Source organism: Cebus imitator, unplaced genomic scaffold (genome assembly GCF_001604975.1).
Source record: "Cebus imitator isolate Cc_AM_T3 unplaced genomic scaffold, Cebus_imitator-1.0 Scaffold670, whole genome shotgun sequence".
Lineage (NCBI taxonomy): Eukaryota > Metazoa > Chordata > Mammalia > Primates > Cebidae > Cebus > Cebus imitator.
Window position 1 is genome coordinate 165,379 of NW_016107985.1, and position 17,347 is coordinate 182,725.

Sequence of the window (17,347 nt, forward strand, 5' to 3'; positions counted from 1 at the left end):
TCACTTCTACAGTTCAAGTGAAAAGCAGTGTTTCCAGCAATGACTCTGTTTTCTTGGATTTCCTTTTATCCATGCTTTCTGTCTCTTTCTATCAATCACTTTTTGTTATTACAAAAATGTTTTGTCCTTTATTGTTTCATAGTTGTTTTGATATAGAAAGTTGTAAGTGCTTTTTAAATAAATGGATGACCTTGGTTTAGGATTATAGAAAGTATATCCCCCTTACTACCAGACATATTAGTTAACTAATGCTAATACTGTGTCTTTGCCTTTTCTCTCAATTTTATTTGTTTCATTATTACAAATAGTAATATTTCCTAATGGAAATAATTAAAAGTTCATTTTATTAAAATTTCTGACAAATAATTAAATCCTAGAGCCTCACTGAAGCACTAGACAACATGAGCGTTAACTGCTAGCAGAAAAATAAATTTATTTTAATATAATTCTTCTTTAAATACCAATCATTTCTGTTTGGCTGTAAGGACCACATTCCAGTTAAGCTCCTGGAAGGCAGAGTTAAAGAGAAACTGATGATAATTTTGAGATTAGCTCACTGGTAAATCACTTTGAAAGGCTGAGTCTCTGGTAAGCTGGAAACACAGACCAGACATGGACGGTAACCTTGATCAGCAAGACTGTTCTGTAAATTATGAAAACTCGATGTAGTAAAAATGAAACTTGATTTATCCACTTACCTAGCAGTGCATTCTGTATACTTAATGTAGAGATGACACTTCAGTAATTTTCCCTGCCCCCAAAGATGACAACTCTGCAGTATTTAGAGCTTCGTCTTTCAAATGAAAATATCAAAAAGAGGATTGGCAGTGTGAAGCTTGCATGTACCTCTTGGGTGAATTAGTTTAATTGGATGCTTTTCTTTGAAGAGCTCCAAGTGGTATACTCCAAGAATAGAACTGTCCTGGAGCCGATTGAAGGAGGGTATAAGTTGTAATTTGGCAGAGAGGAGACCCTGGGAGTGGACCAGAGGGCACAGGATACCTAAGAACAGAAAAGCACAGATGTGAGGAAGAAAAAATGTCACCTTCTTCTGATTCTGTTTCAGGTGATCCCTGGTGCCAGTTTGAAGCACTTGCTGATTATCTGCCCTCTTATTTCAGGAAGGGAGGATGCCAGTCTTTATTCAATGCCTGTTTTGAGCCAAGGAGCTTGCTATGCTGTATTTTGTTTTTAAATCACAACAGCCTTTAACATTGTTGTTTTCCTTTAGTAGGTGAGGAATTGAGGCTCAGAGCTGTTAAATGATTGCCCAGGGTGACATAACTAGTAAGTGACCCAGCCAGAATATAATCCCAGGTGTGTCTGATTACAGGTGTTTTTCTTCTGAGAACAGAGCCTTGTTTTATTCACAGTCATATCCCCTGTATCTAGAACAGTGCTGGGCACAGAGCAGATGCTCAGTAAACAGTCTGTGAATTAAGTAACCAAATTAGCACCACACTGCCTTCTTTTATGCTTGAGTTTTAGCTAGTTGTGGAGAAAGATTAAGAAACAAAAAGGACTGACAGTAGTCATTGTGTTCCTGAGAATACTTGGCTCCCAAAGAGGCCTCTTCCAACATCTTGGACATGAAATAAAACATGTTCTAAAATTTATACTTTTAAAATGATGGTATAATCAAAAGGCCTGGCAGGCAGTCCATAAACCTGAGAGTTTGTGCAATTAAAATAACATTTCCGATTCCCAGGAAGCTTGCACGCCGAAAGCATTTTTACATGTAAATTGATCACTTTTGAGATGAGCTGGTAGTTTCTGAAATTAGCAGATTACTTATGCTTGAAGGAGCTGAGGTCGCCATTTGCTATTTGACTGCTCTTTGCCCTGAGCTTCCAGGGCAGCCAATAATGCAGTGAGTGCTGGACTTCCACTGTTTTTTTTCAAATTAAAGATTTAATTACAGTCTTCACTGAAGATGAACCAAGTGTGAAAATACCTGATCTACTCGGAATGTGGGATCAGGGAGGAATGTGTGGGTTGGAGTCAGTGCCTGGGCATTTAAATACTTTCAACAGTAACATTAAGGGTGAAATTAATTATATTGTGACCAAATGTTGGCCTGTTGGTTAGGCAGAGTCAGTGAAATTTATATTCTTATTGATCATTATTTTAAAGCTGAAAGGGTTTTTTCCCTTAGGACATATTCTCACAGCCTATAGACTTAAATCTCTAAGACTTCAAAGGTTTTGAAAGATACACATCTTTGAAATTTGTAGAGACTTTCTTTGTGGAGTGGTATATGGTTATTTTGCATAAATGTTTTGTGTGCATCTGTGAAGAATGTGGATTTGCTCATTGTTTGGATTTAGAATGTTAAATATGTGGAGTAAAACTTACTTATCATGTTGTTTATATTTTCACTCAATTAATAATGAAAGTGATTTATCCAAAACCTATCTGATGGCCACCCCTTATCTATTTTTTTAAGGTACTAGCTTAAATAAGCCTCCTTTATTATGGAGAAAAAAAAGTCTGTGTATCTTGTTGGTCTTCTGGCTTTTGTCATTCTGATATTTCTTTTAGTGTCTGAAGTTTAGTTATACTCATCCAAGGACTGAGTTTAAGGGTAGATTCAGTATGCCTCATTAACTTGCCATCATTGAGAAATGATCTGTTTCACATAAATGAATTTTCTAAATGACGAAAAGCTTCCCTTGCAGTTGTCAACGGCTCTTGACCCCCACCCTTAGATGACAGGAAGGTTTATCAAGTGGACCCTCCTCTCGCCTGCAGAAAGCTGACCCATTCTTGAGGCTTTGGGTTCATTGCCACCTCTATTGTTGCACTCCCTCTCTACTGCTGCCTCAGCTGCTGCTTAGTTTTCCTTGCCTCTTCCTTGATGGTGGGGCCAGCAGTCATCTCTTCTCTCTTGCCAGAACTGCCTTTCTACCATTCTTTCCATGCATACTTACCTAGTGTACTGATCACGACTGGTCTAGGAAACAGATCGGCTGGCTTTGTCTCATGAGTGTGATCTTTCATTTATTCATCAACTACTATTTGTTGAATGCTGGCCACATGTAAGTCTTTCAACTAGAGGCAGACAAAAAGGGCTTTAAAGATAGAACCATAACATGGTCCCTCCTCTGGTCTGTAGGGCAGTCATTAGATCCATAATGAATGGTGAAAGTGATAGTGGCACAAGAAAGGTACAGTACTGTGGGCATTAGAGAAGGGGGAGGTTGTTTCTGCTTAAAGGGATTAGAGGAGGTTGGCTTTGAGTTGAGTGTTCAGTTGTGGAGACTGGGGAGAGTTGTTGGGACTGGCATGAACTCAGTGTCAAAGGCAGGGGACCTAGAGGTCTGTGCAAGCATGTGGAGCAGGAGTGAGGCTAGGACGTGCCTTAAGCGCAGGGGAGAAGTGGGGAATCAGGTTGCCCTTCAAATGCCAGTCCAGGGAGCTTGGACCTTTGCAGAAACCACCAAAGTTTGTTTATTTAGGAAAGATGTCAGAGACATGCTTTTGGAAGCATAATATGGCCACCTGGGTAAAGTGAAGCAGAGAGAGAAAGGACTGGATAGGGCACTAGATGCTAGCAGAAAAGGTGCAAAGTGATGAGGGCTGAAATTCACATGGGGGTGTGGTGTGATAGGGTCATTGGAAAGGAGGGATGTGTGTAAGGAGGGATATGGCAGAGTGAAAGGGAGCAGGATGTAGCAGCTGCTTAGATGTGGGAGGGAGGCGAGGTATTCTTAAGTTTGGAGTCCAAACTGGCTGGAGAAGAGGGTGCTCTCAAGACCACGAGATGAGGGAAGGTCAGGTTTGTTGCTGGAGGAGAAGTCGATAGTTCAGTTTTTTGTTTGTTTCTTTTTGTTTGTTGTTTTGGGTTCGTTTTTTGTTTGTTTTGTTTTGAGACTGAGTCTTACTCTGTTGCCCAGGCTGGAGTGCAGTGGTACGATCTTGGCCCACTGCAACCTCCGCCTCCTGGGTTCAAGTGATTCTTCTGCCTCAGCCTCCCAAGTAGCTGGGACTACAAGCGAGTGCCACCACACCCAGCCAATTTTTGTATCTTTAGTAGATATGATGTTTCACCAAATTGGCAAGGCTGGTCTCGGACTCCTGACCTTGCCCACCTCTGCCTCCTAAAATTCTGGGATTACAGGTGTGAGCCACTGTGCCTGGCCTTGGGTTCTGTTTGGTTTTTGTTTTTAAAAAAAACAGGGTCCTGCTCTGTCACCTACTTTGGAGTGCAGTGGCATGATCACAGCTCATTGCAGCCTCGACTTCCCAGGCTCAAGTGATCCTCCCACCTTGGCCTCCCAAAGTGCTGGTATTACAGGTGTGAGCCACTGTGCCTAGCCCTTAGGTTCCGTTTTAAACTTCAGTGAGTTTGCTCGGCAGGAGGTTCATTCAGGTGGATATGTTTATTAGCTTTTTTTTTTCTTCTGAGATAGAGTCTTACGCTGTGCCTCAGGCTGCAGTGTGGTGGCAGGATCTTGGCTCACTGTAACCTCCGCCTCCTCAAGCAATTCTCCTGCCTCAGCCTCCCGAATAGCTGGGATTACAGGTGTGCGCCACCATGCCGGGCTATTTTTTTTTTTGTACTTTTAGTAGAGATGGGGTTTCACCATGTTGAGCAGGCTGGTCTTGAACTCCTAACCTTGTGATCGGCCTGCCCCAGCTTCCTAAAGTGCTGGGATTACAGGCATGAGCCACCGTGGCTGGCCCAGAATATTTTTAAATGAAAGACTTTCTAAAAATCATATAGCTAAAGATGCACATCCTAAGTATAAATATTTTCTTAAACATTGTGTGTTATCAGAGATTATATCAATCCAAGGCTAACTGCCAGTTTCTGAATTAGACAGGAAGCCAAGCTCATTGGAGCTCTAGAAGATAAGGCAGTGTGGACATTATTGTGACCAGCTCCCCTGGCAGTGGTGTTGACTCCAAAACTTTAATCCTTTTTCTTAGCCTTAATGAGATGCCCATCAAGGTTGGGATTTCCATCACATCTTACCCTTTCAGGCTGGAGCATCTGTGATTCTTTCTTCTGCAAGACTACTTTAAAAATTTCTCATACTGCAAAATAGTTTGTAGAATGGCAAATGTCAGAGCCTATTTTATGGGTTTGATTCCTTTTGTATCTGAGAAAACAACTTGCCCAGAATCAAATGCAAGTCTATTTCAGAGATGATTCGTAGAGCATCTTCTTTGCCCAGCCTGACTCATTACTGAGATGATCACATATGTATTTAACTCTGTTTTCAAAGGCAGTTGTGGTGTGTGTGGCCAACCCAGTCATGGCACCTATATGTGGATCTAAGCACTCATTTGCATTATACAGAGTCCCTGAGGAGCTCATTAAAAGCCGGGGTCTTTGCCTTTGGCCTAGGCTGAGGTCCTGGTGCCACCACTTGTCAAAGGGCGTGTTTGATGCTGCTTTTTCCTTTGCCTCTGTGTCCAGGCTTTGCATAGAGTCACTATGTAGTAACTACAGGCAGAATTGAATCAAACACTTGTACTTTAAACTCCTTAAACTGGTTTTATTGTTGTTTTTGTTTGGTTTTGTTTTTGAGACAGAGTCTTGCTCTGTTGCCCAGGCTGGAGTGCAGTGACATGATACTGGCTCATTGCAACCTCCCCCTCTGAGTAGCTGGGATTACAGGCATGTGCCACCATGCCTGGCTAATTTTTGTATATCCAGTAGAGATGGGGTTTTGCCATGTTGGCCAGGCTGGTCTTGAACTGCTGACCTGGTGATCTGCCTGCCTTGGCCTCCCAAAGTGCTAGGATTGCAGATGTGAGCCACTACATCCAGCCACCTTAACCTGGTTTTAGACTTGAGACTGTCTTTGCCAGTGCATGCACGGGTTAGTCCTGTTGCATGGTTGCAGTGTGTCTTGTGAAGGCTAAATTCCATTGTTTTTCTCGCTCACGCATCCATTATTAAACGCCCACTGTGTGCTCTGCACTGGGCTGGACAGTGGATGGTAGACATTCTCAGTTCAAGTTACATTTACCCGAGGTTTGTCTTTTACATTGTGGACTTTGTGTCTCTGCCACCAGGTGGTTCTCCTGGCCCTCTGCCCTAGCCCGATTCAGTGGAGTCGGCTTGCCTATTGGCCCAGCCTCAGGAATGGTTAAGTGTCACTGAAGGCCTATACATGACGCCGTGAAAAGCACAAATAATAGGCTCAGGTTTTAGTTTGGAATTCATCTTAACTTTCAGTCTTTCGGTGTGTAAAAAGGGATGAAGAAAGCAATAATTGACTTTCCCTCACATCAGAATTGAAATTTGTCCAAGAACATTCAGAGGTGTTTGGCTGTGTTGTCACTTTTTTTTTCTTTCCCAACCTATGTTTAATAAAAATCCTATTAATTTACAATGGAGTACAGACAGTAACTCACAATTCTTCAAGAGTATAGGCTTCTGCCAGAGGAGAGGGTACAGAGAAAATAATGAGTAACAAGTGTATAGACCCTTAGGGTTTACAAACTATTTTGTTTCCTTGACCCTCAAACCAACTTTCTATTTATTACCCTCCCTTTACAACTGAGGAAACTGAGGCACCGGGTATTTATTGAGGTGCCAGTGTCGATGGCAGAGCTCCTGGTCTTTCTGGACAATTATCCGATGGTGGCTGCTACTGGCTGAGGAGTAGGGGTGGGGCTTGGCCCGACCTGACAGGTCCTCCTGAGAGGGGCCAGCCGGAAGCAGGCCTCCCTCAGCCCTCCTGCTTATCGTGCACTGAGTGTGGTGGGAAAACGGTCTCCCAGAAAGGAGCCTGTGTTTCTGACTGCTGCTTCTTCAGGCTTAAGAAAGATGAAGTAGGATGGGATCGGCAGGTGTAGACAAGGGAAGTGGAGTCGGGGAGCAGTGCTGAGACGTGACGCTAGGAACAGGGCTCAGTTCAGACAGCAGCAGGTGCTGGTTGTCATGGGGCCACACGTGTGGGTGACCACAGGAGAGAAAATAGCATTAATGGGGCCCCACACCTTGTGTAGAATCATCCTAAGTGCTCTACTGTATCCCCGTTTTACACATGAGGAAGCAGAGACATGGAGAGGTCTCTGTCATGGAGAGTGACCTGTCCAGGGTCTTCAGGTAGTAAGAGATAGACAGCCTGCCTCTGGAACCCACAACCTGACCCCGCTGCTCTGTTGCATTCTGACCAAGGATAGTTCCTGGGACACCAGCAAGCCTTATTCTGATAGGGCTCCAGGAACCCAGTAATTGTGGATTAGGAACAGATGAGACCCTTACTACTTTTGAGGCTGACACCTGTGCCTTGTAGTTCCCAGTGTTCCCAACCTTAGGACAAACTCAGGCTCAAAAACCACAGATTCTTCCTTTCTCCAAATTCTAGTCTGAAGGGATGGTTTGCTTGATCATGGGATAGTAACACTATTTTGTTTGGTTTATATAAAAAGCATGTTCACAGTCATTCCCTAAAGAAGTGTTTGATTTGATGCCAGCCATCTTCTCACCTCCCTCCTCAAAAAGATTGAAAAAGGCAGAGCTGTTGTTAACAAAGGACCCGTTCAAGTGAGGAATAGGTTGTTTTGCCTCTTGGAGGTGACACTCTGGCTGTTACATAGTAAATGTGTATTCCTGGTTCTCTCAAAAAGGCAACATGTATGTGTGCCCTGGAGTAAACAGAGTTTGCACTAAATCCTGATATGATTTTGGTGCGTTCAAAAGCAAGAATCTTCTCACATTAAGACATGGAGATTTAGACAGCTGACAGAGGAATTAAGGAAATGAGTATTTATTGAATAAATATTACTCCAGTAATCTTCACAAACTTCTGTTATTACCCCCCATTTTACAGATGGGGAAACTAGGGCACAGGATGCTTAAACAACTTCCCAGGTACAAGAGTGGTTTTCTTAAAAGTCTAGGTCATGTTTATTTTACTGGAGAGGCGAGCAAAGAGTTAGCCAGTGTGTGAGTTTACTGCAGGATGTTGTTACTAAAGGGAATTAAAAGCCACACAATGATAAGGTGTTAAGACTGAACATATCTTGGTCAAAACATAGTTTTAGAGTGACTTTGACTGTTTGGATTGTGTATATCAGCAAATGTGGCACCCTGGATGGGACTAGGCAACTGAGTCTGTAAAAATGAGTCAGCCCCTCATGTGCACACTGGCTCACTTCTGAGAGGGTTTAGGAAGAGATGTCAGTGGGAGGAAAGTTCCCACAACTGAGTGAGTTTGGGGGGCAAGGGAGCAGTCTGCAGTATCACCCTTGCTGCCATACAGACAAGAAAGGTTTTTTGGGAGGTGAGGAGTGAGGGGAGAGAGGAGGTATTTCAAAGGGTGCTCAGCCCCTTTCAGGGTAGGGCTAGTGTCAAGGACATGTTGACTATTCATAGCTTTGAGATGCAAATTGCTTGTGGTGACCTCCATGAAACAAGCAGGGCATGTGGGGACCCACCACCTGCCATGCTGTGGCCCAGGGGGTCTTGGGGGCAGGATGGGGTGGAGGTGGCAATGGAGAAGGACTGCCTGGTCCTGAGCTGATTCTGCTTGCATCCCTGGTGGAATATTAGACTGAATGCACCCCTTCTTTCTCCTCCCCTTTTGCATACCTTGTTAATACAAACAAAAAAAAAAAAAAACCGCTTCTTCCCTTTGCTTATCAGCTGAACTCTGTAAGTAGGGGAAGGGACTAAGTTTGGTGGGTGCATTGTCACTTAGTTTCACAAGCAGCAGGGAAGCTAATCTGCAGCTACCGGCAGGACTAGACTGTGAGCTCAAGTTCTCAGACTCCCAGGCCAGTGCTCCCCCAACCTCTGACATGCTGCAGAAGGATGCCTGCTTGGCTTCTGTTCCCTTTGAGAGTTGAAAAGTTGTTCTATTATTTTGTGAATTGTGTGTACATTATGTTTTACATGAAATTTAGAGGTAAAGAGGTAATGTTGCATACATATGTACTTTCTGTTAAGCTCACCTAGTTTTTAAAGTATGCTATTTCCCAGTGCTTGCAAAGGTTGTAATAGTTGTATCGAAGAGGAAGCCCAGATAATTTCCCTGATTGTATCTATAGGACTTTTCATTTACGGTGATGGCCACTTCTCTCTGTGATAAGAAAGTGCAGAGCTAGTTCTCTTCAAAACCGATGTTAGATTTTAAAGCTGATAACTAAGATACGGTGTTACGAAAAACACAATCCTATACTCCACTCTCCCATCACTGCTCTTTAATTTCACTCAGGGAAAAACACATTTAATTGTTTCAAAGATCATTACTTTTTTTTAGTAAATTTATAGTAAATGGAGGAGATTACCAAAGGGCTATTTTTTCTCAGCTTGTGGTTTCTAATTACATCAGTTACAGCTCAGCCTTCTTCTTAACTAGAGTGCAGGCATGAACTGGAAAAGAATGAGCTAATCCATGATAGATCAGGTGGAATAAAGATCTCCATTCATATCTTTACCTTTTATCCCTTGTTCTGAGTGCCAAGAATTAATGCTATTTGAAAGTACAAACTGAACCTGCCAAGCTTCGGACAGCTAAGATAATCCTAATTATTTTAAATGTTAGTGAGAAGGGCAGCAGTTCCACTCTGGAAAAGAGTTCTATTGTGAAACATTAAATATATGCTAAGTGGTATTGATTGCCCATGATTTTATTTCCAAACACTATGGTTATCATGAAGTGGAAGAATTTGTTGTTTAAGAAATTTTCATGAGCTTTTCATCAGATTCTTTCTTAGGCCTGCAAACTCTAGGAAACTGAAGAGGCCAGCAGTTTTGTTTGTCTGCCTTGGCAGTCAGGATCTAAATGAAGGGTTGCTAACAACTGAAAAATGCCACTTGCATTTAATTCTAAAATGGTTTCTTAGTTTAATAGTATTTAACATATAGAGGAAGAAAAAATGTTTTTAAAGCATGAATATCCTGTTTTCTCACATCACTGGAAAAGAATTATTCGTTCCAGTCCATTGACTTCCAACAAATCATTCAAGTTAAAAGTCAGGGGTCTTTGCAATGTCAAAAGATTTAGCACTTAGAGTGTTTTTTTTTTTTTTTTTAAAAGAAGGTTTTCTTTTTTGACAGTATAAATATTCTTGAAAAAGAATACTCATGGTTAAATGGCATCACCAAAATCATTTTAAAGTGTTTTTTTCACCACATTGGTAAGAATGATCATGTGTAAGGTTTTCTGTTTATTTTAAAATAATAATAAAAGAATATCCCAGTAGCTTCTGTAGACAAATAGGCTTCTTGAGAGAAAACAGATACTAGATTTGGTGGTTCAAACAAGGGTCAGACTCGGAGGTTTACCCACTTTCATTGTAACACAAAAAAGTATCAGATTGGCAAGTTTTCCTTTTTTGTTTTTTTCCATTTCCTTTTCAGTCTCTGCTGTGGTGTGCAGAGGTACTTTCTTTCATTTCTGTAAATCCTGGGAGGCTATCAATGATTATAGGGTAGTATAATCCTTAATTGTTTATTGCCTGTGAATGCTTCCTGCCCCCAACCCCAGTGCGGCTGCCCCCAACTCCTTTTCCCAAGCACAGGAGCAGTGCACTAACATCTTCACTGATGGTGTGTTGAGCATCTCAGGGTCAATTATTCTTTCTTTCTTCAGGGTTATTCCCTGGAGTGGAATTACCAGGTCAGAGGGGCTGAACAGTTTTATGGTTCTTATTACATGTCACTAGATTGCTGTCCAGAAAGATTGAACCAATTTCTAGTGCTACTAATACTATCTGTTCCCCAACAGTGCCACTGACAGCAGGAGTTGGCATTTTTACAAAATGACCTAAGACAAGACTTCTGAGTTGAAATTAGCCTTGTGTAGGGCCCCTTAGAATCAAAAAGTGAAAGCATCATTTTGATTTTTGACTTTTTTAATATATTGATTTTTGAATTTTAATTGGTATAAAATAATTTACAGTGATCAATTATCCTTCTCCTTCTAAAGTTTAAGGGAGCTGCATTAAAATGGAGAAGGTACCTTTGAGGGACTATCTTTAAGGATGGTAGTAAAAGTGATTTTGGACATTAGTCACTAAGGAAAGACACACTAAATCTTTTCATGTACTTGGAACTCTGTGAGGTGCTATACAAAAATGAGATAAACAGATATTGTCCCTAACTCAACAGCCTATTATTCAGAAACAATGCTAAACTAAGCCTTTAACAAATGTGAAAATAACATGGGTTTAGATTTTGAGTGGAGAAACAGTTTAAAAAATACAGGTGTTTTCCGAAACAGGGTGAGTTTTACATTTTCTCTGAAGTGCAGTCATGCATTAAAAGTATGCTTGGAGTCTCCCTAATCCATGCAGGTAACATTCTGCATGCTTTGTGGCCCCAAGTTGCAAGAATACCTTCCAAGAAAATATTCACAAGGCAAGTTAGAGCAAAAGGGGGATACTGTCAAAGATTCCTTTCTTTTGCAAAATTCCCACTCCCCTTTTTAGTCCCAAGTTGGCTAAATGAGGAGAGGGCACCCCAGTCAGCTGCTAACTGGAAACAGACTTAGGGCTCAGAACATGTTGGGAGAACACATACCTATTTCTTTACAGGTCTGTTGCTTTGCCTCCTTAAACTTGCACAGGGATTGGGAAGGTTCAGTGGCCAGTTCTGAAATGTGGTGCCCAGAAGTAGGTTGGTGCAGGGACCAGGGCATGCCAGAGAGTCAGCCTAACCAGTACAGTGCTGCCCTTGATAGCTTGCTCAGGATCCCTGTGTTAAACAGGGAGAGTAATTCTCTCCATGAATGGTTTGAGGGTGAAATATACCTCATTAAAGTATGTGTGTGGCATACAGGTAGTAGTCATCAATGTTTACTTACTGTTCTTCCTCATACTTTGTATACAGAGAAACTTCTGTCATTGGTTGTGGTGGGGGGTGAGCACATTAACTGACGGACTCTCCAGCAAACTCTTAGTCTGCTTTCCAGATCTGTATAGTAACAAGATCTCAAAAGCATTTCTATGTACATATATATGACAGCCAGGTGCATGTATACAATTAATAAAGCACTTGGATTTGCAGGAATTTAAATGCATATAACAATATAAATTTAGTAAGATACTTTTATTAACTTTAGTAAGATGAAGGCTTCAGATTTCATAGGTTTCTAGTTTTGGTTGCATATATGTATATATATGCATATGCATGCTTTTTGTTATAAAATACTATTTAAAGACTCCCTTTAAATTTTAAAAAATTATTTTCCTATCTTTTAAAGCTTACAAACTTATCCCTTGCTTTTTAAATTTAAATTATTAAAGACTAAACAAATCTATCAATATAAAAAGGAACTGCTTGTCAGGAAGTTGCCTAAATTGTTTTTCAAATTTATTCACTTACTGAGTTTTCAGATCATCTCTTTCCTTATTGGATATTGAGGTGGCTGTACAAAACTATCCGTTTGTCTATCTGTCTACCCATATGTCACACTGGAAGAAGGGGGCTTTCTGAAAGAATGTGGTCCAGTGGAGTAGTTAAGAGTCTGCTTCTTCAATCCCAGCTCTGTTCTTTTATTTCTGTGTGGTTCCACTAGCTGCAGCAAACCTTTCCAAACCCCGTAACAAGCGTAAATAGTGTTCTCTTGTAAAAAGGTCTCTTTTCAGCATGGTAATATACCTTATTAAATTCCAAACATAATAAGTATTGATGGCAAACACATCAGGACCCAATACAGCTTCTACTATGATTTAGTTCTCTACAAATGACTTCAGCACTCAGCTCCCAATGCATTTTGCTAATTACATCATAGATTTCCCTATTGATGAACACAAGCTGAATTAACACAGGAGCACTAATGTACCCTTTCACCATTATTGTTGTACAAGAAGCCGTGGCAGATGCTGGCAGTTAGTTACACAAACATTAGTATTAACGATTGGCCATTTGGAATTGGTGACAAACTACTGCCCGGCAGAATCCTGAGGCTGAAACCAATCAGGAAGTTAATGAGGAGAGAAATTACCACTGCAGCTTCCCCTTAATTACATTCACACTAGGCAGGAAGGGAGTTCTGTGGGTGGATCTAAACTCAGCTAAGGTTAAGAAGGTCAGAGACCCTTTTGCTTAAATTTTCTATCTACTGTGGCTGTTAAGGTTGCAAAAATTGCCTAACACATTATTACTTTTGCATCCTTCATATTTAATGTAGGTGTTCCAGTGGAGTTTTATTTTCATAGGTGTGCTTTCACAATTTTTATCTGACTTCTATTTTAGTGTGATGTAATTTATTTACTCTTGTGTTTTAAAAAATTTTCTCTACCATTTACTTTTACTTTTTAAAAGTTATATATGCTGACAACCCTTCCCCATCTTTGTCCAGCCACGCCAAAGGAAATAATAGGAAAGTTAATATGCTATCAACTTCACCTTTTTCATCTTGAAAAAGTAGGGTTACCTGTCTTGGTGGAAATGCATGGGTGAAGTCTTGCTTGGGGTAATTTGTCAGATGGATCACTTGACAAGTTTCATCAGCATCCTTTGCATAAAGGGGAGGAGACCAGTGAAGGGTGGAAATAGTTTCCCAAAGAGGATGCAGCCGACTTGTTTTGTTTTTTAATGAACGTTAAACTGGAACTCTGCTATCTAGCTTTCTCCTTTCCTTAAATAGATATACTGTGTAGAATACTATTTTTTTATTCTAAAAATAGTGTTGGGGTTTTAATGAGCGTCTATAAAAACACTTTCAACTCAGAATAGAAATGGAGAGCGCCACTTTCTTTGTTGGAACCTAATTGAATAATGAATGTAGAAAGACTAGCCACTTTTAACGTACTCTTCTCCCTTTCTCTCTCCCCTCACTTCCCAGTATTCTCGCCGCCCAGCAGTCAAGATTCTGGCTTAGTTTCCCTCTCCAGCAGCTCTCCTATTAGTAACGAGAGCACAAAGGGAGTGCTTGAATGTGAGCCTGCGTCCGAGCCCAGCAGCTTTACAGTCACTCCCGTCATCGAGGAGGACGAGTGAGCGGTGTCCCCTGCCGATGGCGGTTCACTTGGAATAACAGGCTTATTCCACTTTCCATGGGGTTTGTTAATATTTTGCATTGACTCATGCTATCTTACTGTTGAGAGTGTGTTTGGTTTATATTCCTTAGAGTTTAGTCCAGAGGCTATAACACATTTGTAATATTTTAGGGTCCGTGACTACCATCTGCAAGATTTAAGTGCTTTGCTCACGGAGTTTAAATAATAGTGTTCATTTTTTAATGACATTAGTTTCATGTAGTTTTCAAGAAGAAAATTCATTCAGGTGAAGTTATTTGTGTGCCTCTAAATGAGTCATAATTAGATGTTTTAGTTTTAGAATGAAATCTTAGGTGCCTTAGGGTTTTAATTTTTTTTTTTTTTTTTTTTAAACTTGCAAAGATATAAATTTAGCCAAATTACCTGACGAGTGGGAAGGGCAGGCAAAGTTAGTGATTTTTTTTTAGAAGTCTGCTAAATGGATATATTGTGTGTGTTGCTGTTGGAAATAGCCCCACCGCATCTTCCCAATCCAAAACGTAACTGAAATATAATCAGAAAAATTAAAACCTGTAAAAATATCTGCGTTTTTGGTAAAGGGGGGAATTTGAAAACAATGCAATTTAAAGTAACCTACCTTAGTGACGCAGAGTTCCTGAGTGGTGTTGGTAGAATGAGTTTGTCATACATTCTTTCTACTACTGGAAAAAAATGGATGGAGTCTTGACTGTTTTGTAACCCTAGGTTGTAATCTGATTTGGAAGTTAAGTACATCTTTAAAAGTTACTACAGATTTGAGTTCATTATTTTGTTAAAAATTGCTATGGAGCACTCTCTTATGTAACAGAAGCCATACTGAAATGAAACTAGTCTAAAAAAAATTCATTGTTCTGCTTAGTTGCAGCTGTACCTGAAATAAAAATGTTATTGATGACTGAATTTTCTTGTGTGTATATTTGGTGAGCGGTATTAAACAGGAAAAAAGAAATTACTTGTATTTTCTTCGCTCTGTGCTTTGAAAACATCTATTTGATTTCACCCCCATCTGTTGTAATCAATAACCTGACCATCTTGTTTTTTATTAAATGCACTTACTCTTAATTTCATCCACCAGTGGTTTTAGAGAGAATAATGTGGAGTTACCTATATAGGTTTGACATTATAAATCACTTCTTGGGGCTGAATCGTATAGCGGTATCGATTGATCCTGATATATCACAGAAATTTACTGTCACTTCTGTTTTCAATTAAAGATACAATCAGTCAGATAATGACTTAATTGGATTTTACAGAAGATTGAGTTTTATTGCCCAGTGCTTTACGAGTTTAGTTAAGGAAGATCATTTTATCACACTTGTCAGGCTGCTGCTACTGCAGCCGTGTGCCCTTCGGCGGGCGGCAGTAGCTATAGCTATTGGGACGGCTACGGCAGAGGCTGCGGGCGCGTGGGGAAGGGAACCGGACCGCGGAATCGCCACCTCCAAAGTGTTCCTAGTGGCCTTTTGGCAGATGAGGATCATGCGCTTAGCTTGCCCGTGTGTTCGCGGACCCCATGCACACTGCCCCCTCCATTTCTTTAGGTCTGGCTTTTGAGGATCCCAGAGTCTTGCAGCTCCCGCCATTCCGCAGACAACCCCAGGATACTAACTGTGACCAACGGGGTGGTTGGAGAAGCTCGGCACGCCGCCTAAGTGGGAAAGTGTCCCCTCTCAGCACTTCCCCCTTCAGTACCCCTCCATTTCTGGAAAGTCAGACAAGGCCCAGATAGGCTCTAGCGCACTGTCAGCCTTGACTGGGCACCTTTTGGGCCTCTGGTGAGCCCCGAGAGCCAGGTTTGGCTCGGCAGAGCAGGCGTGGGCTCTGCAGGCAGTGCGTATTCCGGCTGCCTGCGCCCTGGGAACTAGGCCTGTACAGTGGGCATCATCCACCCTTTCAAGAGGCCCTTCTAAGCCCACCGGCCTCGCCTAACGCCAAGTTTGGTGCTGCCTCCGAGTAGCCACCCGGGGGGCCCTGGAAGGGCCACTGCCAGCGGGAGGGCGAGGCCCTGGACCTCCGCAGGCCAGGCAGGGTCTCAAGCTGAGAGGGGTCTGGGGCCTTCCTCCCACGCCTAGTGGGATGGGATGACGCTCAGGTTTCCTCGGTGGTTAGTCTTGCCCCAGGAGAGTGCAAGACAGACCCAAGGCCTGGCTTAGGGGGATTGGGTTATGAATGTCCAATTCTAAACACAACGTAGAGAGCACAGACAGTACCAAGACGGCTGGATTTTAACTGTCTTTTAATAAACACATTCTAGGAGCGGTCAGTTTGTCAAAGCTCTGCCCCCCCCTCCCCCGCGGGCAGGGTCCATGGTGTGTGCTGTACAGGAGTGCGGAGAACGCATCTGTGCAAGTGTGGGCGTGGCAGGCGTCCTGTGCCGGCCCAGCGGACTGCGGATTAGCCCAGACAGCCTTGACAAGTTTTGCAAATGTTTGGCTGCTTCGGTGTGGGGAAACCAAGGCAGGAGCGCCAGGCCTAATTCTCCTGGACTCTCGGCGAGCGGCGGCTGCGCCACGAAGGGCTGGAAGCAAAGGCAGAGCGCGCTTTCCCCCAGGCCGCATCCAGCTGCCGCAGTGGCTGACAGCACGGGTGACCCCTCCCGGCCTCCAGCGCACTTGACCCTCGGGCCAACAACCCACCTTAACAAGCAGGCGGCTGGGTTTGCGACAACGCCCTGGGCCTTTGGCTCACATTCCAATTAGTGCCCTGCAGGCCTGGGGCCCAGGACGCCCTTGGTGACACTCGCTTTCTTGCTGCCACAACCACGGTCATACCCGCAGCCGGGGCTCCTTCCGCTGTACACAGTCGGGGACAGGGTTGGGAGTCAGACCCACCTGGCCCGCACCGACATTTCCCTCGGTCCTTGTGGAAACAAGACTCGCGCCCGCCCTCGGCCGCCGGTGGCTGACGCCTGTAATCCCAGCCCTTTGGGAGGCCGAGGCAGGCAGATCACTTGAGATCAGGAGTTCGAGATCAGCCTGGCCAACGTGGTGAAACCGCATGTACTAAAAATACAGAAATTAGCCAGGCGTAGTGGTGCACGCCTGTAATTCCAGCTACTCGGGAGGCTGAGGAACAAGAATCGCTTGAATCCGAGAAGCGGAGGTCGCAGTGAGCCGAGATCGCGCCACCGCACTCCAGCCTGGGCGACAGAGCGAGACTCCGTCTCAAAAAATAAATTAAAAATGTTAAAACGCAGCCCCCTCCGCTCCACTTGAACTTTAATGCTCAACCGGTTCCCCACGAATGCGTGTATTGCATCGCATTTTGACGTTTTGCATCAAGTCGCATTAATGGCGCTTTTGAGAACGCGTCGTCGCGCTTTACTAAGAAGCCCTAAGGGCAGCCTGTTGAGGGGTGGGGAATATTGCTTGGCTTCCCCCGCTAGGCCACGTCCGCC

The 17,347-nt window shown here is 42.8% G+C and overlaps 1 protein-coding gene and 1 long non-coding RNA gene across 3 annotated transcripts in view; one reads left to right on the forward strand and one right to left on the reverse strand.

Moving 5' to 3' along the window:
- DMRT1 (doublesex and mab-3 related transcription factor 1) overlaps positions 1–14,850 on the forward strand; it is a 114,011-nt gene extending 99,161 nt beyond the window's left edge. Inside the window, exon 5 of the mRNA XM_017518330.1 lies at positions 13,758–14,850. Within this exon, the coding sequence (XP_017373819.1) occupies positions 13,758–13,912 (155 nt within the window). The 3' untranslated portion in view covers positions 13,913–14,850. The remainder of the gene's footprint in view (positions 1–13,757) is intronic.
- Positions 414–1,212, reverse strand: LOC108295961. 2 transcript variants are annotated; one of them, XR_001821685.2, is made up of 2 exons: positions 1,046–1,212; positions 414–922 (listed from the first exon to the last, which is right to left on the reverse strand). It is a non-coding gene; the product is annotated as an uncharacterized LOC108295961 (long non-coding RNA). The 2 variants fall into 2 exon arrangements; XR_001821684.2 differs by having other exon boundaries at positions 414–1,002.
- Positions 14,851–17,347: the final 2,497 nt, after the last annotated feature.